Below are 19703 nucleotides of genomic sequence, written 5' to 3'. Positions count from 1 at the left end.
GCGGGGAGAAAAGGGTTACGGTGAGGATTAAATGAGCTATAGGTGTAAAGCACTTAGAACAACGCCTGACATTGCTGTCATCATCATCATTGTTATCGCTTTACAGTGTTGAAAACTGCAGACGTTTTTTGCTTTTGTACTCATCAACTATTACGAATTGATTTGATCCATTTAAAAAACAGTAATAATTCCTCCCCACAACCCAACTGGCTCTGACTTCCTAAGCCAGCCCCTGCAGCGGCGCTGCAGCCTGGAGCCCAGGCTCTTCCGTCTTCTGCCAATTCCTGTCTTTGTGATCTTGGAGAAAATCAATTCACCCCTCAGAGCTTCGATTTCCCCACCTATAAAGTGGGGCAAGAATCCTTGTTCTGAAAAGGATTCTGTAAGGATTCTGTATCCTGTAAGGCACTACGAGGGACTGAAGGCGGCGGCGGCGACCGGTCCAAGGGAGGCTGTGGAGGCGGGTACCGGGAGAGCCACTCCCCACGGAAGGCCGGGCGCGGCATGACACTTCCCCTCCGCAACACCAGAGGGCGATGTCGCGGGCGGCAGCACCGCCCGAGCCCGGGGGCGGCGCTCCGTCCCGCCGAAGTCTTTCTCCTCCACGTGGGGACGCAGGATGGCGACAGAGGTGGCGGTGGGTGTGCGTGAGTGCGGGCAGGGGCGCCGCGGCGGGGCGCTCGGGCCCGGGGTCCCGCAGACCGGCGGGAGGGGGAAGTGGGGGTCCTCCGGTCCCGGAGGGGTGGCTGACGCCCGCCGCGCTGTTGGCGCAGGACGAGGCGGCGGCGCCCGACGTGCAGCGGCTGCTAGTGCAGTTCCAGGATGAGGGCGGGCAGCTGCTGGGCTCCCCGTTCGACGTGCCCGTGGACATCACCCCGGACAAGCTGCAGCTCGTGTGCAACGCGCTGCTGGCCCAGGTGAGCGGCGGGCCCGCAGTGAGTCAGGAGACCGAAGGTCTGGGGATCAGGGACCCTCGCTACTTACCGACAATGGGCGATACACCCTGGCACGCGTCCGTGGCAGTGCCACCCGCCTCGGGGGAGGGGGGGGTCAGAAGATGTAATCAGTATGAGAGCGCTTTACACGCCGACCATCGGGGTCCCCCTGCGGAGAGAACCCGCGTTTTGAACGCGTTGGGTGCATTGTCAAACTGATTCCTCGCCACAGCCCCTCATTAATATCCCCGTTATACAGTGTGGCCCAGAGGCACTAAATTATTTGCACGATGCCACGCAGTAGATGGTAGCTTTGGAACTGGAACCCAAATGTGTCTCAGACTCAAAACCCATACTCTTCACTCCTAAGCCAGTGTTTTCAAAGTGCTGCCCTCTGATGGGGTGGGAGGTGCTTAAACACGCGGTGCCTGGACCCCACCCCAGACTTACTATGCCAGACTCGGGGGTTGAAGTAAAGAGTCTGCATTTCCAACCAGCTTTTGGGATGCTTCTTACATATTACACAGCGTGAAGTGGTGGTTTAGAAAATGATGCGTGATGCTATATACTAACCCTAATCCTGGACTTGAGTTTTCTTTTTGAAGAACACTAAAGACCCTGAATTAGTCATTAGCAGTTGGACATTGGGCTAATTACTTAGTTGCTCTGAGCCTCATTGTTTTCACCTATCAGTGAGAATATTAATGCTTACCTTGCAGGGTTGATGTAAGATGCAGATAAAGGGGTTTAAAGAGCTATGTAAGCATCCTACAGTTGCCCTTCAAGGATTAAAAAGGTCTCGTTCAGTGGGGAAGGATGGGAGTATCCCAAGCAGGGTGGCTGAGAAGGAAGCCTCACTTCCCCACGGCTCAGTGGGGAGCATCCCTGGTGAGGTGGCCCCTGCCATCCTTTGATGGGGGAGTTGCCCTGTGCCATTGCCCTCCAGGAGGATCCGCTGCCACTGGCTTTCTATGTCCACGATGCTGAGATCGTCTCCTCACTGGGGAGGACGCTGGAGTCACAAGCGGTGGAGACGGAGAAGGTCCTTGACATCATCTACCAGCCGCAGGCTATCTTCAGGGTCCGTGCGGTGACCCGCTGCACCAGCTCCTTGGAGGGTCACAGCGAGGCGGTCATTTCCGTGGCCTTCAGCCCCACAGGAAAGTAAGTACAGCTGCAGAATTGTGGAGGGGAGTGTGGGGGTGCAGCCTCTGGCTGTGGTGATGGAGGAACCCACAAGTTACGATCAATGGGGCCTCAGGCTGCCTACCATAGACTCGAGCTCTCGGATCAGGTTGCAAGTAAGGGACTTCCCCAGTGGGACTTGGTCCACAAAGGCTGAGGACACCTGCCTCAGAAGAGCCCTTCCTGGACTTGATCTCAGGACATCTGAGCTGCACGCTCAGCTCTGCCTCTTCCTAGCTGTGTGACCTGGGCACGTCACTTAAGCTTTCTGAGTTAATTCTTCATCTGTGAAACTGGGTTTATTTGCTTCTCACAGTCCTATGAGGATAATGAGAAGCTTCAAATGTGGCTATAGCTGTAGCCATTCCTTTTAGGAAGAGGAGAGAAATGGCCTCCTGGGATCTTCTCCTAGATGGCATCAGTGTTATATTTCTCCTTTTCAGGGGAGAAAAAAAGTCCAGTCCCAGATTCTGTTCCCAGAAGACGGCGGCAGAAACGCACATGTGCAGTGTCTTGGGGTGGGCCCCCTCCCCTCTCCCCACTGAAGAGGTTAGCCGGCCTCTTTTCTTTCCCAGGTACCTGGCCAGTGGCTCCGGAGACACCACCGTGCGCTTCTGGGATCTCAGCACCGAGACACCACATTTCACATGTCAGGGTCAGTATGTGGTTAGCCATTTAGAGGGTCTTAACGCAATGGTGGGCGGGTTATTCCCTCAGCTGTTTAGTTCCTCAGGAGGCCCAGAGCAGATTCCAGTCTCTTCACATCTGGTGAGTGGTTGCCTGTTCCCAGGTAGAGACTGTACCCTTGAGCCCATCCAGCCGCTTACAGACAAGCAGAGACTCGACCAGAGTCAGTGTGGGGCTGTGGGAAGGGTCTGGCTGGCTGGTAGCATGGGGAACCTGGCTTAAATCCACCCTCTGCCACAGCGGGTCTCAAACTTGAGGATACATCTGAGTCACCTGGGGCTTGTTAAAATACAGATTACTAGGTCCCACCCCCAGAGTTGTTGTTTCATTAGGTCTGGGGAAGAGTCTGAGAATTTGCATGTCAAGTCCCCAGGTGATGCTGATGCTGCTGGCCTGGGGACCACACGCTAGCTGGGTGACCTTGTGTGTGCAGGGCCTGCTTCCTTTCTAAGCTTCAGTGTTCTCATCTGGAAAATGGGAATGATAGTTTTTGTTCTGCTTCATACCTTAGAGCTGTTGTGAGAATTACAAGGGATGATGTGTGGAAACACTTTATACCACGTATCACGTAAGGCATTGTTAGAAAGTGGCAGTGTCGTCTGTGCGGCAAGATGCAGAGCAGTAGCATTTGGGGTGGATTCTCCCTTTGCCTAGAAAGCCTCATCTCTCCTTTTGTTCGATTGTTCATCTATTCAGCAACTAGTTGAGGAGTTCCTGCAATGTGCCAGGCATTGCTAGGCACTGGGGATGAAGACAGATGTGGCCCCTCCTTTCTCCCTCTTCTGCTTTCTTAGGACACAGACACTGGGTCCTTAGCATATCCTGGTCCCCAGACGGGAAGAAGCTGGCCTCAGGCTGCAAGAATGGCCAGGTAGGTGGTGGTCAGGGTAACTAGGCAGGGACTTGGGGGCTCCGTTCCTGGGAGATGGGTCAGAATCAGGTTCTGGGGTCTTTAGGGGGGAGGGTCGGGTGGGGTGAGGGGCGGGGGACCTTTGGTGGACCACGGACAGCCTGGGGAGGGTTATTCAATGAGCTTCTGACCTTCAGATTCTCCTGTGGGACCCAAGCACAGGGAAGCAGGTGGGCAGGACCCTTGCCGGCCACAGCAAGTGGATCACGGGCCTGAGCTGGGAGCCCCTCCATGCGTAAGTGACAGTGACAGAGCTGGGGCAAATGAGGAGCCAGAGGTTCAAAGCTGTCCCCCTCCCCTGCTTGATGCGAGGAGTTTTACCTGAGGGCGAGGTGGGCAGTCTGGCTGACAGTGACAGCGTAGCAGGCAGTGGGGAAGGTCTTCTGTGCCTACGTTGCTGCTCTGGGGCGGGCTGCTCATCACGGGGCCTGAGAGCTGCCTTGTGCGCAGCCAGACCTTGGGGTTGGGAAGCTGTCGGGACGTTATCCATGACTTTATGCTGGGAATGGGGAGGTGCGCTGGCAAGACAGGCATCGCCAGGTCAGAAGTGAGGTCACGTCTCCCTCTCCAGGAACCCCGAGTGCCGCTACGTGGCCAGCAGTTCCAAGGACGGCAGCGTGCGGGTCTGGGACACGACTGCGGGCCGCTGTGAGCGCATCCTCACCGGGCACACGCAGTCAGTCACCTGTCTCCGGTGGGGCGGGGACGGGCTTCTCTACTCTGCCTCCCAGGACCGCACCATCAAAGTCTGGAGGGCTCACGATGTAAGAGCTGAGAGGGTTCAGAAACCAGCCTGGGGAGTTCTCAGGCCAGGGGACATGGGCGCTGGAAGGAGCGTTGACCACTGTTTTCCAAATGTGTTCTGGGAGCCAGGTCGGGAGGCGCTTCAGGAACAGGGGTCCTGTGGTCGGTGCTGCACTCTAGTGGAGGTTCCAGCGTCCATTAGTGTGGTCAGGCTCTCGAAATTCCCCCTGTAGGAAGCTTATTTAGCTTTATCGAACCTGCCGTATTCCAAACTTACTTGACTGGAGCCCTTGTGTTCTGACATATTTAACTTCCCTTCCATGACACTTATTTTCAGAAACATTGATCTGGGCTGGTGCCTTCATTTTAGAAATGAGGAGAGACTTGAGCCCAGTGGGGTGATTTGATTAAGTTCACAGTCAATGAGGGTGTTAATTCTGAGTCCCATGCCACCCATCTTCTGGAGCTAATCTAGGGGTGCAAGTTCTTACGGGTGGAGAGTGGTGAGTGTGTCTGACCTGTCTCCCTCTGCCCTAGGGCGTGCTGTGCCGGACTCTGCAAGGCCACGGCCACTGGGTGAACACCATGGCACTCAGCACTGACTACGCCCTGCGCACAGGGGCCTTTGAGCCAGCGGAGGCCTCAGTTAACGCCCAAGACGTCCAGGGGTCCTGTGAGTGAGCGAGAGAAGGAGGGGAAAGGGCTGCTTGGGAGGGATCCAGTTCTCTAGCTTAATGTGTGAGAGTCAGACCTAGGCTGGGGGTGTTTGATGTTTGTGTTGGATTTTCTAACCAGCCTTGTTCCTCGTCTCCCTCTCTCCCCTCTGGCACCTGGACACAGTGCAGGAGTTGAAGGAGAGGTCTCTGAGCCGATACAACCTCGTGCGGGTGAGTATGTGCCAGCCGCCAGCATCCCCAGCTCTGTACTCTTCCCCTCCTGGTCCCTAAAACTCTGCAGACACTCAGGCCGCTCTCCCTTCTAGCCCCAGCTCAGCATGTACCTCCAGAAAGTTGTTCTTCATAATCCTAGCCTACAATCCTAAGATCTTAATGCGTGCGCTTGAGATCATTTTATTTCATTTTGTTTATTTGCTTATCTATTTATTGCATTCCCAAGATACCTCTCTTCATTTTATTTAGTTTGCTTAAGTAACACATTTACGTGGCCTGAAGTTCAAAGAATACGAAAAGGTAGATAGTGAAAAGTCTCCCATCTCTGTTGCACATCCATCCATTCCTTCCAGAAGCATCCAGTACTACCAGTATCCTCTGTCTCCGTCCAGAGACTTTATATATACACATACATGTATATACATACACTATATACAACACACGTACACACATGTATACAAACTCACATGCAAAATCTTTCCCCCTTTTAACACACCATTCTGTACCTTGCTTTTTCATGTGATTATGTATCTCAGAAATCCTCCTGTGTGCATAAAGTTTCCTTTTGGAGGAAGTAACCCATGTGAGTTAGTGGCTGACCCAGGCCTCATTTCTCCTGGTCCCAGCCTCCGTGCTGGCGTTGTAATCAGTGGTATGTGTTTGCTGCCGAGCACGGGCTCTCCTGAGACCATGTCCAACATGGTGTGCTTCCTGCCTCCCCTAGGGCCAGGGCCCAGAGAGGCTGGTGTCTGGCTCAGACGACTTCACCTTATTCCTGTGGTCCCCAGCAGAGGACAAGAAGCCCCTCGCCCGGATGACGGGACACCAGGCCCTCATCAACCAGGTGCTCTTCTCCCCTGACTCCCGCATCATCGCCAGCGCCTCCTTTGACAAGTCCGTCAAGCTGTGGGATGGCAGGACGGGCAAGTGAGTGGGGGCGTGGGAGAGTGAGGAGGGCCACTGTTCCTCGGAAGGAGCTTGGCTTTGCGACTTACCAGCTGTGTGGCCTTGGCAAGTGTTTGGATTTTCTGAGCCTCTGTTTCCTCTTCTGTAATGTGCAGACACCTTCCCTCTCAGCTTTATGACAAGAACTAAAGGAAATTTATATTTAGGGCCAGCACTAAGTGAGCCCTGAAACGGCTAGTTCATTTCACATCTAAGGAGAGAAACGATCTTAAAGCTGGCCGAGGGCCAGGGATGCGGCAGAAGTGTAGGTTTGTGGGACAGTCGTTATCTGGCCCTCCTCCAAGTGTGGTCCACAGACCAGAGGCATCACCTGGGAGTTTGATAGAAATTCGTAATCTGCATTTTAATAAGGTCACCAGGTGATTCTGCTCGCCACTGAAGTCTGAAGCACAGGTGTAACGAGGCACAGTGCCCTTGGCGTAATTAGGTTGGAGAAGAGGCAAAGCCCTGGGCAAGACGAGAAGAGGAGCAAGGGAAGCCCTTGTGGGGCGGAAGGGCACCTGTGTGTCAGTCACAATGTATTTTCACACAGCAACCTTTTGAAATAGGCCATTCAGTTCCATTTTAAAATAAGGAAACTGAGTCTCAGAGAGGCCTAATGACGTGTCCCAGTAGACACAGCTGGTGTGTATCGACCTGAAGTTCTAGGTGGGCCTGGCCCACTATTATTCCATGCCACCTGTCAGCAAGTGACTGTGTGTAGGGGGATGTCAGGCAGATGGGCTAAGCAGATGGCTGCATTGGATTCTAAGGCACGCAGAGTTGTGCAGGTATGGAGGCCTGGCGAGAGGCACCCTAGAAGCAACCCATTTGGAGAAGTTTTACAAAATCGTAATGACCGGTAATGATAAATTGGTCTGGGGTGGGGGTCCAGCCGTGAGGTTTTGTAAAAGTTCCCAGGTAATTCTAACAGGCAGCCAAGGTTGAGAACTACTGCTGTGGGCAGAGGACCCTTCAGTCGTGTTGAAGATCTAATATCCATCGTCATCTTCCCCTGGCCCAGGTACCTGGGTTCCCTGCGTGGCCACGTGGCTGCCGTGTACCAGATTGCGTGGTCAGCCGACAGCCGGCTCCTGGTCAGCGGCAGCAGTGACAGCACACTGAAGGTGTGGGATGTGAAGGCCCAGAAGCTGGCCACAGACCTGCCAGGCCACGCAGATGAGGTGCGGCAGACCCTTGCTTGTGTCAGGGGTGGAATTGAAGCCTGGCCCTCCTCCCCCCACCCTCCTCACTGCCCCACTTCTGCTCCTCCTCGGTTTAGGTATATGCTGTCGACTGGAGTCCCGATGGCCAGAGAGTGGCAAGTGGTGGGAAGGACAAATGCCTCCGGATGTGAGTTTGGGGGAGGTGGTAGCTGATGTGTTTGGCTCTCCTTCCCTTGAGTTGGTCGCTCTTTGCAACTTTCCTTTCTGGCGTAGAATTCTGAGGGCTCTCCGGGTGCCCAGAGGGTCCCTGAGACGGTGTGCGGAGCCAGGTTCTCAGTGGGCAAGTGGGAGGGCTCTAGGAATTGCAGGGATCATGGGAGACCCTGAGGGTTCTCAGGCCGCTCTGCACAGGCGAGTCCAGGGTCCCTCCAGGTGAGGCGGTAGTTCTTTGTTAGAGCGCTGGACTTTGGAGTCCTAAGACCTAGTTCAAATCCTGGTGCAATCTTGGAGAGTTTAGTTAATCCGTCTCTTAGGAGTTATCAAACCTCAGTAGACAGGAGGTTCAAAGGTAGGAGGTGAACACACCTCAGAACCTGAAGCATTGTGTGCTTGTAAAAGATTGTTGCTATTTGTCATTAGAAGACCATGGTGGACACTCAAGGGGCCAGGCCCCGGGATGAGTTGCTGGCCGAGGCAGGCGGTGGGTGCCTAGCCTGAGTTTGCGTGGCTAGAGCAGAGACAGTAGCCAGACTCTTGATGACTCTCCCTGGTAGTGGGCTCCTGGGATTATATGGCAGCCTCCCTTTCCTATGGTGGGATCTCCATCCTGTTCCCTTTCCTTCTCCACAGATGGAGGAGATGAGAAATCCCACAGTTCTCTCTGACCCCTGCCTGGACTCAGCCTGTGCCAGCTGCCTGCCCTGACAGAGACCAGAGGCCAGGGTGGTGACCCTGAGAACAGGCGTGGCCTGATGTCCTTGGACAGACCCCAGTGGGGTCCCTCCCCAGAGCAGGAGGTCGAAGGTCACAGGAAGTCATCATGGAGCCCAGCCCATGGCCATCACTCTGTACCTTGCTGGTGCCAACCATGGTGGCAGGAGGCTGGACAATGACTGGACCCCTGCTTCTATCCCGCCTCCTTTTCCAGTGTCAGCTCTATTCAGGTTCAGACTCCAGATTCTATGACCAAATAAATAACTTATATTTTGTGTGTTTGGGTTATAATTCCTTGTCCTAGAATCCGAGGGCTCAACCAGGGACCGTGCTAAGAAGTCACTTTGTCTAGCCCCATCCCTCTGCACTGGACTTCGCCAAAAGCATACTGACCGGGAAGTTGCCTTTGCTCTCTTCCCCTGTGCTTGTGAGGGAGCGGCCCGTTGAGGCTAGGGAGGCTGGCTGAAGCCTCTCTGGTAGTGGCCAGAGGATAATCTAAGGCAGTGCTGTCCAGTATGACAGGCACTAGCCATAGGTGGCTATTCCTATTGACTAGATTCCCTAGAGGGAGAAATGCCATCCTCAGTCTCACTGGCTCAGTGGGGCTCCTTACTGTGTTGGACAGCACAGACAGGACGCTTTCATCACCACCTGGAGTTCCGCTGGCCAGTGCTGCTCTGAGGGGTGCTTCCTCGGCCTCTCCCAACAGCACGCTTCTGGAGGCTCTGCCATGTACCGAGCACCGTGCTGGGCTCTCGGGGTAGGGGGGAGGCCATGGCTGTCCCCAGAGACTCCCTCTGACAGGGCGTGTAGGGATACGGTAAGAGCTCCAGCAGAAGCAGCTGTGGTCTCATATGGGAGGATAGTTCTATGCCCCAGGAGGACGTCCTCACACCCTTGGCCAGGATCTTGCCTTCCATGCATCCTGCCTCGCTTTCCCCTGTTCTTTTTTTTCCCCCCCAAAGCCCCAGTAGATAGTTGTATGTCGTAGTTGCACATCCTTCTAGCTGCTGTATGTGGGACGCGGCCTCAGCGTGGCCGGAGAAGCGGTGTGTCGGTGTGCGCCCAGGATCTGAACCTGGGCCGCCGGTAGCGGAGCACGAGCACTTAACCGCTAAGCCACGGGGCTGGCCCTTCCCTGTTCTGATGCTCACGCGGGTCTGCTCAGGTGGAATTCCAAGCCACCCTGTATGGACTGCTCAGGGCCCCAGCATTTCTAAGCTCATTCCTTCTCATCCTCCCCCACCCCCATCCGTGCTTGTGTGATTTTGCATATGGATGGCTGTGGTCCTTGGCTTCTGCCCTGGCCCTGCCGTCTCTGCAATGAGGCGGCATGGAGCAAAGGGAGGCACCAGTTGCTGAGCCTGCTCTGTGCAGGCACTCCTGCTGTGCTCTCACAGGACCCTCACACCACCCCTGCAGCCATGTCTGGAAGAGTCTCACATCCCCGTATTTGTGATGAGCAAATAGCCCAGGAAGCTTAAATAGTTGCCCGTGCCCTCACATCCAGGGAGAGCCAGGATTACATCAGACCCTGCCCCAAAGTTTGTGCACTTGACACCATGTCCCTCTGGAGCTCAAGTCTGATGCTGACAGTCTACGGGCTGCCACCACCTCTGTGCAACATTGCTGTTTTTCCTGGTGTGAGGGTATTTTAGTCTGAGTACCAGCTCTTCCTCGCATGGGGAAAGGGGTGATGCTGACAGAGCCAGGCAGTAGGTGTGGTAGCATGCCATTACCCCACCACCCTTGTTTTCTATCCTCCACCCACCTGGACTCTTGGTCCTGGCAGAAGCTAGGAAGGTGGATGCCAGTGGCCCAGCTGAGGCTGTCTGCAGCATGAAGCAGACTGTAGGGGCACTGGATGACTTGCAGTACTTTAATGAAGAACCTGGACCCAGCCCAGATCTGGGGAAGGGGGCCTAGTAGCTGTGGGCAGTGGCTGCCCTGGCCTGCAGTGTCTCCACGTGAACGGAGCTCTGTCTAGCCTTGGCCCCAGCCCAGTTATGGAGTTCTGGTATCACTGCCACCAGGCCCTGGGCCGGCGGGGTCGTCAGTGTTTCCCTGGCACGGTGCTGGTGGTCCATTTAATGCTTCTAGTTCCTGAGGGCCTTGGACCAAAGCTGAAGGTAGGTGAGGGGCTTCCTGGAGCCTTCCCCCTTTGTAGGGAAACAGGCATTGCAGATCTTCTTGCCTCCGCATGTCCTCCAGCCTGATGAACACGGTTTTCCGCTGGGGTTCCTTGCGTAGCACGGTGATCTGGATGGGGTTGTGATCGGGGAAGATGTTCAAGTCAGTGGCCACGGTTGCAAACTGAAATAAAACAAGAAAACCCCTCAGACTTCCTCCCCAGACCTGAGCTCTGTCTCTGCAGCCCCCTCTTCTGTTTGCTAAATGGGATCTTAGCTAGCCTTGCCAACCTTTTCATTGAGTCCGGAAACAGGTACAGAGAGGCATGATTCCAACCTCTGCCTCCCTAGTGGTGATGTTTCCAACCACAGGGCTGTCTGTGCTCGGGCCTCTCTTCCCTGGGCCCCTGCCTACCCCCAGGCTGCTCCCTTTCCTCTGTTTCCCTCAATGCCCTTGACTCCCCAGCCCTCTCACAATCATTAGTAGTAAGTTGAAGAATCCAAAAACCAATGGCTTTGGAAGATGAACATTCTAGAGATGCTGAGGAATATGTTAGTTTGCATTCCCAGTGGGGCCCAGAGCGGCTTAATCCTTAAACCTCCCAGAAGAGAACAGCCTGGAATTGAGACTTATTTGCCCAGGCAGAAGGAAAGCAAGCAGAGAGATGAGTCAGAGGGGAATAGAGCTGTTCCCAACCCCCAAAGTCCCTGGTTTAGACTTCCCTCCCTGCCCGTGGGCCCCTCTTCTCCCGGGGCTCACTTTGTAGGGCTTGCACCACTTCCCCACCCCAGCTGTGTTAGCCGCGCGGGCGGTGAGGCAGTAACTTGTGTTAGGCTTCAGCTCCATCAGCTTGACGGTGATGCCCAAGATCTTGTTGAAGATCCATGGGCGATTCTTTGCCTTGGGCGGCTCATTGTCATTTTTCTTTGCCACCTCCTGCAACAGGACCTGGTAGAAACTGACTTGCTGCTTGCCCAAGGCATAGGTCCAGGAAATCTGGGGGAAGAGAGCCCCCGAGGCTTCCTCAGACCTGGCCCGACCCGTCCTCCTCACCCGCGCCCCACGTGGGTCAGAATGCCCCACTCCCATCCCCTGCCCCCACTGGAGCTGAGGCAGGTCTGGTGGAAGAGAATCACCCACCTGCAATGTATGCTACTCTCCCTGGGCAGCCCCACTCACCTCAGAGTGTGCCCTCATTCTCTATTTCTTCTGGGCTGTCTGTGTCAGTTGGGAGGGACCTTAGAGATCACCTTGTCCACCTTGGTCATTGCAGATGGGGTTACAGGTTCAGAGAGGGCAAGTGGCTGGCCCATGGTCACACAGTTAAGTGACAGAGGCAAGGTTCAAGCCAATAGCTCCAGAGCCCATAAAACTTGTCCTACAACAGTGGTTGCCAAGCCTGGCTAAGGATCTTGGGGAGTTTTTATACCACTGCAGATTCCTGGCCCTGCTGTATCCTATCTGGTCTCCCATTTCCATTTTCCCCTCCATCTGGGCCAGTGGTTCTCAAACTTTGGTGTGCATCAGAATCCCCTGGAAAACTTGTTAAAACACAGATTGCTGGTCCCCACTCCCACAGTTTCTGATTCAGTGGGCCCAAGTTGGGGGGGCGGGGGGTGGCGAGAATTTAAATTGCTAACAAGCTGCCATATGATGCTGATGCTGCTACTGGTCTGGGAACCACACTTTGAGAAACCCTGCTCTCCACTGCCATCCAACAATGGGGCTTCCAGATTTATCTTCCTAAAATACAGGTCAAATTGCATCCATCGCCTGATACAAAGCTTGGTAAAAAGCTGTTCCCTATTGTTTACAGAAAAATCTATAAAGTAACCTCACACTGGAGGACCTTGGGAAAATGACCCCAGACTGACTTTCCCCTCTGTCCCTCTTTCTGCACTCTAGGACATTGCTACTCAACATGCGGTCTGTGGGCCATCAGCGCCTCCTGGGAATTTGTTAGCAGTGCAAATTCTCAGGCCCCACCCCAGACCTACTGAATCAGAACCTCCAGTGGGGGAGGCCTAGGAATCTCATTTGTAACAAGATGATCAGATCTACAGGTGCCTGAAAGTAGGAGAAGCCCTGGATTAGGACATGGGTGGTTCTACCCACATGTCCCCACCTTTGCAGGGGTGGGGGGAGTCTTTGCTAGTGTCAGCCTCTCCATAGAATGCCTTTCCCCATCTCTAGGTGTTTAGATCCTACCTCTTCGTCCCAGCCCAAAAGTTACCAAAAGCCACCAAGCTTATTCCTGCACCTGGAAGTAATGTTTCTTTCCCTCTGGATTCTTGGTGGTACTTGATCTGAACTCTTCCTAGAGCACTGAGCCCTTGCTAGCTTGCACTGGAGTTCTTTACAGCCATGCCATCTCTCCTAACCCAAGAACTTGAGGTCAGGATGCAGGTGGTAGGTATCTTCACATTCCCCATGGAGCTCAGCCCAGTGCCTGGCACACAGTAAGCCTTAGTCAAATGCACGAGGAGGGAAACGCACCACAGCGGTGGAATCGCTGACCGTGTGTTCACAGATGAAGGGCGCCTCGGGCACATCCACCATCACAGAGGACTCCGAGGACGTCGAGGAGGTGTCTATATCCAGCTCAGGGTTGTCAAGGTCCAGAATGCCCCCAGGGGCTATCTGGGACTTAGATTGGTGGGGGCAGAGGGCCAGGTCCCCCTTTTCTGTATTCTTGGCCATCGAGGAGAAGCTGAGTTTGTTCAGCTCGCCCTCCAGCATCCCCGCAAAGAAGCTGCTGTTGGGCTGGGTCACAACCAGTTTGATGGGATTCAACAAGGTGGATGAGACGGGGGAGACGCTGGTGTCATCGGAGCTGCATTCAGAATCTTCCAGTGGTATCAGTTTCCTGGGGTGGGGGGGAGACAGATGAGCCAGGTGAAGAAGGCCACCCCAGCCCATCAGGCCGGAAGTTCCTGCAGGGCAGGCCTTGGGCCTGACTTACCAGCATCCCAGCTGCTTCTGAACAGCTCAGAACATCCTTATTGCTCTGCAGCAGTGTATGAAACCCATCAGGGCACTTATAAATGAAAAACACACATTCCTGGTCCCTGGTCCCCAGTTGGGATGGGACTGGGAAGCTGCTAAAGTATCTTTGATAAGATCCTCAGATGATTCTGATGCAGGTGTTCTGAGGACCACGATTTGAGAAACACTGGGAAAACTTTGTCCTCCCTCCAAAGTGGGGTGCAAATACCCCAGGGAATGACCAAAATGACCTACTGCAGTATGGGAAAATATCTAAAAGTACTTAAAAGAAAAATAACTAAGCTTTACTAATATTTATTTACTATTGTTTAATATTTAATGTAATTACTAATTAATTTACTTAGATTTTATAACATTTAACAGTATTAATACATAGCATGTAAAATTAAAAGTATACAGATAAATATACATATATTGGGTGAATGCTCAAAAACATTTTTTCCATTCTAATTTTGTTAAATTATGAAATATTTTAGACATACAGAAAGACATCAAGAATAATATATTAGGGGGCCAGCCCCATGGCGTAGCAGTTAAGTGCGTGCACTCCGCTGCTGGCGGCCTGGGTTCGGATCCCAGGCGCACACTGATGCACTGCTTGTCAGGCCATGCTGTGGCAGCATCCCATATAAAGTGGAGGAAGATGGGCATGGATGTTAGCCCAGGGCCAATCTTCCTCAGCAAAAAGAGGAGGATTGGCATGGATGTGAGCTCAGGGCTGATCTTCCTCACCAAAAATAATAATAATAATATATTAATGGAGATGTAATGTACAGCATGGTGACCATAGTTAATAATACTGTATTGTATGTTGAAAGTTGCTAAGAGAGTAGATCTTAAAAGTTCTCATCACAAGAAAAAAATTTGTAACTGTGTGGTGATGGATGTTAACTAAATTTATTGGGGTAATCATTTCGCAATATATACATATATTAAATCGTTATGTTGTACACCTTAAACTAATATAATGTTATATGTCAATTATATCTCAATAAAACTGGAAAAAATAAAATGAACATATGATAAAGTGAGGAAATAAAAGAATAATGTATTAAGTTTCCATTTAGCCACCATCCAGCTTCAGAACGAAAGCTTCATCAGTATAGGCAGAGCCCCTGGATACTTCCTTCCCTCACCTCGCTCCTTAACCAGTGAATTTTCAATTTTATGTTTATTATTCCCTGTGTGTGTTTTTTTTGTGGGTGAGGAAGATCAGCCCTCTGCTAACATCTGCCAGTCCTCCTCTTTTTTTTGCTGAGGAAGACTGGCCCTGGGCTCACATCCATGCCCATCTTCCTCTACTTTATATGGGACGCCGCCACAGCATGGCTTGCCAAGCTGTGCATCGGTGCACGCCCGGGATCTGAACCGGTGAACCCCGGGCCGCCACAGCAGAGCGCGTGCACTTAACCGCTTGCGCCACCAGGCCAGCCCCGCTGTGTGTCTTTATAGGTTTGTCACATATGTATGTTATCCCTAAGCAAAATCTGTTCTTCTGCATATTTTTATACTTTACACAAATAAATGGTATCATTCACTACATATCCATCGGCAGCTTGCTTTCTCACTCAACACCGTGTTTTTTTAGATTCATCTGTATTGATATACGTAGCTCTGGTTCAGTCATTTTAACTGTTGTATGGTTTTCCATTACGTGGATATTTGTTATTGGTATTGTTAGAAATATTGTTAGCAACAAAGAATTGTTACCAATTCTTTGCTATTACAAAGAAAAACCTTGTACATGTTTCCCCACTATTTAAAAACTTTTTTACTGATGAAGTGCAGAATCCAGAGGTTTGGCTTTCCAATCTTTTTTGACCTTGACCCAAAGTAAGGAATACATATTACTTAGCAACCTAGTATAGATAGTCCCTGACTTGATGATGATTCAACTTTACAATGGTGTGAAAGCAATACGCATTCAGTAGAAACTGTACTTCAAATTTTGAATTTTGATCTTTTCCCCGGCTAGTGATACGCAGTAGGATCCTCTCTCGTGATGCTGGGCAGCGGCAATGACCAGAGCTCCCAGTCAGCCACACGATCACAAGGGTAAACACGGGATGCGCTTACATCCATTCTGTACCCAGACAACCATTCTGTTCCTCACTTTCAGTACAGTATTCAACAAATTACAGGACATAGTCAACACTTTATTATAAAATAGGCTTTGTGTGAGATGGTTTTGCCCAACTGTGGGCTAATGCAAGTGTTCTGAGCACATTTAAGGTAGGCGAGGCTAAGCTATGATGTTCACTGGTTAGGTGTATTAAATGCATTTTCGACTTAGGATATTTTCAACTTACGATGGGTTTATTGGGATGTAACCCCACTGTAAGTTGAGAAAGATTCATATACTCATACATAACATGAAACTACAATATGTTTCACAAACCAGTACTTACTCTGTGTGATGTGCTCTGGAATTTTCGTTCTATTTTATCTCATTTTTATAATACTGGTCTCCACCAACTAGAATGATGAGTTCCTGACCCATTAATGGGTCACAACCCATAGTCTGAAGAGCAGTGATCTAGAGAGAGCAGTCACAGGGCTTTTGGGGGCCAAGCCCCCTGACCAAAGTCACACAGTGAGTTGATGGCAGAGCTGGAATCAGAACCCAGATCTCCTGGGCTCCACGCCGTCTCCACGTTATGCAGCCTCCATCTCCCCCAGTGCTTTCTGGCTCCTCTCCTCTGCTTCCTCCCCCATCTCCCTCGGCTGCTCTGGCCAGGTCCAGCACCCGACACACACCCCTGGATCCCTTTTTCCAGGCCAGCCTCTGGCTTCATCATTGATTGATGGGCCACATTTTTCTTCTCTGAACTCCAGCCCCATCGACCTTTTCCTAAGAAATCCCGCTCAACCCAAACCTCCTGTGCTAGCCCTTGGTGGACATTTGCAATAGATGATTCCCCCACCAAGGTCCTTTGTAGGCGGAAGAGCTTGTGTATTGACGTCATCTATACTTCAGACTGTCCTAATGAATCTCTATGTTAGATTTACTTATTCACAACACCAGTGCTGAAGTGGGCATGAGGGGCAGCTAGGCATGGGGCCATATGCTGGACAAAAGCACTTTCTGACCTTCACAACACCCTGCTGGATGGGTGTGAGCTCCATTTTGCAAATGAGGGACTGAGGGTCCCTGATCTTAATTAACTTGTCTATGGCCATCTACCTAAGTGATAGAACCTGGATTTGAACTTGGACTCCTAGCCTGAGACTCTCCCACCATACCATGAGGTTTCCTACAAGCACCTGTCATTTCAGCCATACCAGCTCACTTACACGTCCCCTAGGAAATGGACACCGTATCCCTTTCATATAATCAGGACTGGCTACATAGATCGTGAGGCCCCTTCTTCAAAAATTATTAAGAATTTCAAGACAGTGACAGCAGAGCCTTAAACTAAGCACAGGGCCCTTCTAAGTGTGGGGCTGTGTGGGAAACACACACCCATGAAACCGCCCTGCAGATCCCACATCAACCCACACCACCACCCCTTCACTGGCTAACTCCCTCCCTTCCTAGGAGATTCAGCTCATATATCACCTCCTCCAAGAAGCCTCCCTTAACTGCACTCCTCCACAACTTATACTAAGCCCCCTCTGGTTCCTCAAGGTGTCCTGACATAGCACAGACCATGCCATATTATTCTGGATTCTTGCCTGACACCCTTCCAACACACACACACACACACACACACACACACACACACACACACACCAGGCTGGGAGCTCCTTGAAGGCAGGTACTGTGCTTTCCAGCTCTGGATTCCCAGAACCTAACACTGGCCCAGACACCTTGCAGGGGCTCAAAAAGTTTTGTGGAATGAAGTAAAGGGAACCCAGAATCCCTGAAAAGGAACAGTAAACCTCAGTCTGAAGGCAGGCAGGCTACTGGGGGGACATAATCAGGCAGGCAAAGGCACCAAAAGGAAGGATTGAGGGAGAGGAGCCATGGGGGAGTGGAATGGGGCAGGGGTGTCTATGTGGGGGTGGTGAGGACTGTAGCTAGACAAAGCAGGATGAGAAGGACTATCAACAAATCTCTGACGAATCCTGGAAGGCTTCCTAGAGCAGGAGGCCAACATGCCTCCAAGAACTGATTTGGGGTCAGGAACCCATATGCTGCACACATGCTCTTGCCTGGGAATCCAGGGACAGGGTTGTGACAGGTCAAGGAAGTACTGCCTCTTCAAGCCCCTCTCCCCAACCCCCCAGCTCTGGACTCAGAAAGGAGGAAAGGGCCCGATTTGTGTCTTACGGTAGATTGATGGTATCTTCCTCCAAGAAGTTAACCAAACTGCCTGTCGAGGAAAGCTGGAGTCCTTTGGTAGTGATGGTCCTGTTCATCGACTTGGGGTTTGGAAAGGGCTTCGACATTTGATTGAGCACGTTCAAAACGTTGAGGGTTTCCTTCTTCATCGTGGCCTCTTCCCCATCTCCGACTTTGTAGTGCGCCTCTGATGCCATCTGATTTGTTTGGGACCACAGCTGTCACCATGCGGGACAACCAAGCTGACAGGAAGCAGAGAGAAACTGGGGGCAGCGGAGCTACCCTAAGTTTGGGTGCGATGGGTGTGCAATGAGCTGACTTCATAATCATTCCAGAGTGTAACAATCGGGGACCAGCCTCCTCCGTGATCTGAGGCTGCTGCTGTCCAGGGCCAGTGTCAGGGCTGGGGTAGAGGGTACAGCCAAGGAACAGATTACCTCACCCCTTGGGCCCCTTCCAGGCCTAACTGTGGTTACGACAGCCCTGCCCTTTCCTGAAGATCTCAAAATGCTTACCACCTTTTTCCTTCAGAGTTGCCCTGGGAAGGAGGAAAAGGATGGTGAGAGAAAGGCAGCCGGGCATGGAGGGAGGCGGCAGGGGCCCGGGGATGGCAGTACTGGAACGGGTGGGAGAATTCTTTATAGAATGCTGAGGCTCAATCTGCAGAAATCTTGGGCAGCAAACCCCCACTCCATCCAGTCATCCAGGCACAGGGAAAGCCTAGATGGTCCATAGCTCACACTTACCCAGGTTTTACTGCTAGAATTCTAAATGCGCCATGCCCAAGTGTCTGCCTGTGTTGAGTGACTATGGTGGGTGCTGCAGAGGGATATAAAGATGGGCCAGACATTACTTCTGTTCTCAAGGAAACCACTTTACAGTAGGAAAACATACACACCTTCGGGGGTGGGGAGAGGCTGTTAAGGAAGCACTGGCTTTGCACTTAGATGTGGATTTGACCACTCGAAGTCCTGCTGTGCACTTACAGGCTGTGTAACCTTTGGCAAGTGACTCACCTCACTGCGCCTCAGTCTCCTCATCTGTGAAACAGGGATACAAGTAGCACCTACCTCATTGGACTGTGAGGAGATAACCCTGTAAAGCTGTTTTATTTCTTCCAGAGGATGAGGCAAAGCAAAGGACATTTAAAAATACCAAATCTGGGCCAGCCCTGCGGCTTAGCAGTTAAAGCGCTCTCCACTACTGGCCGGGGGGGGGGGGTTTGGATCCCGGGCTCGCTCGGATGCACCGCGTCTCCGGCCATGATGAGGTGGCCTTCCGCATACAGCAACTAGAAGGATGTGCAACTATGACATACAACTATCTACTGGGGCTTTGGGGAAGAAAAAAAAATACCAAATCATATTTTTTGTGTTCTACATACTCAGGGTTTTTCTTGTTGTTATTCATTAAAATTGGAAAATAGGAGCAGGAGCCCTCTGTGCGCTCTGCTGCTTCTTAGCACCCACCATACAACCTGTCATATCCTATTATCTGATTTATTTCATTCCTCTTCACTGTCTTCCCCTCACTGACAGGTAGATCCCTGACCTGGGGATGATCCGTCTTGTCCAACTTTCTGGCCCAGCGTTTAGGACCGAGGCCGCCCCCGGGAGGCTGGCAGGAAGGCCTGCGTGCGCGTTGGGGAACAGGCTGGAGGCGAAGGCGGGCGGGGGCGTCGTGGGAGCCCGCGCGAGTCCGCCGGGCGCGGGGCCGTGCGCCGGGGGCTGGCTCCGTCCGGCACGCGCGGGTCTCCGCCCAGCCGCGGGGTCGCGGGACGCGGCGCGGCCGGCAGATGGCGCTGCAGGCCGCGCCCTGGGGCCTGGGAGCCGGAAGCGGCGGCGCGGCCGAGAGGGCGGGCCCTGCGCACAGGAGACCCAGCGGGGT

At 52.4% G+C, this 19703-nt stretch overlaps 2 protein-coding genes across 2 annotated transcripts; one reads left to right on the top strand and one right to left on the bottom strand.

Annotated features, from left to right (window-relative positions):
* The first annotated feature begins 598 nt into the window (after positions 1 to 598).
* NLE1 (notchless homolog 1) lies at positions 599 to 8672 on the top strand. Its single transcript, XM_087440814.1, has 13 exons — positions 599 to 637; positions 774 to 917; positions 1882 to 2099; positions 2696 to 2775; positions 3602 to 3678; positions 3855 to 3952; positions 4289 to 4481; positions 4999 to 5134; positions 5302 to 5348; positions 6076 to 6278; positions 7321 to 7480; positions 7579 to 7649; positions 8312 to 8672. The coding sequence occupies exons 1-13, from the start codon at positions 620 to 622 to the stop codon at positions 8322 to 8324; spliced, it is 1458 nt and encodes a 485-aa protein (XP_087296940.1). The 5' UTR covers positions 599 to 619; the 3' UTR covers positions 8325 to 8672.
* Positions 8673 to 10216: 1544 nt separating this feature from the next.
* On the bottom strand, positions 10217 to 18605 carry FNDC8 (fibronectin type III domain containing 8). Its single transcript, XM_004441920.3, has 4 exons — positions 17805 to 18605; positions 13022 to 13391; positions 11285 to 11521; positions 10217 to 10708 (listed from the first exon to the last, which is right to left on the bottom strand). The coding sequence occupies exons 1-4, from the start codon at positions 18011 to 18013 to the stop codon at positions 10400 to 10402; spliced, it is 1125 nt and encodes a 374-aa protein (XP_004441977.1). The 5' UTR covers positions 18014 to 18605; the 3' UTR covers positions 10217 to 10399.
* Positions 18606 to 19703: the final 1098 nt, after the last annotated feature.

This window comes from Ceratotherium simum, chromosome 16 (genome assembly GCF_057802395.1).
Source record: "Ceratotherium simum simum isolate JZ-2026a chromosome 16, ASM5780239v1, whole genome shotgun sequence".
Taxonomy (NCBI): Eukaryota; Metazoa; Chordata; class Mammalia; order Perissodactyla; family Rhinocerotidae; genus Ceratotherium; species Ceratotherium simum.
This window is presented reverse-complemented; position numbering and strand designations above follow the sequence as displayed.

Coding starts and splice junctions, on each gene's coding strand:
- NLE1 (XM_087440814.1), top strand. Junction 918..1,881: donor GCAACGCGCTGCTGGCCCAG/GTGAGCGGCGGG, acceptor ATTGCCCTCCAG/GAGGATCCGCTGCCACTGGC. Junction 2,776..3,601: donor ACCACATTTCACATGTCAGG/GTCAGTATGTGG, acceptor CTGCTTTCTTAG/GACACAGACACTGGGTCCTT.
- FNDC8 (XM_004441920.3), bottom strand. CDS start 18,013: ATGGCATCAGAGGCGCACTACAAAGTCGGAGATGGGGAAGAGGCCACG. Junction 13,392..17,804: donor GAAGATACCATCAATCTACC/GTAAGACACAAA, acceptor CCCCCACCCCAG/GAAACTGATACCACTGGAAG. Junction 10,709..11,284: donor AGTGGTGCAAGCCCTACAAA/GTGAGCCCCGGG, acceptor GTTTTATTTCAG/TTTGCAACCGTGGCCACTGA.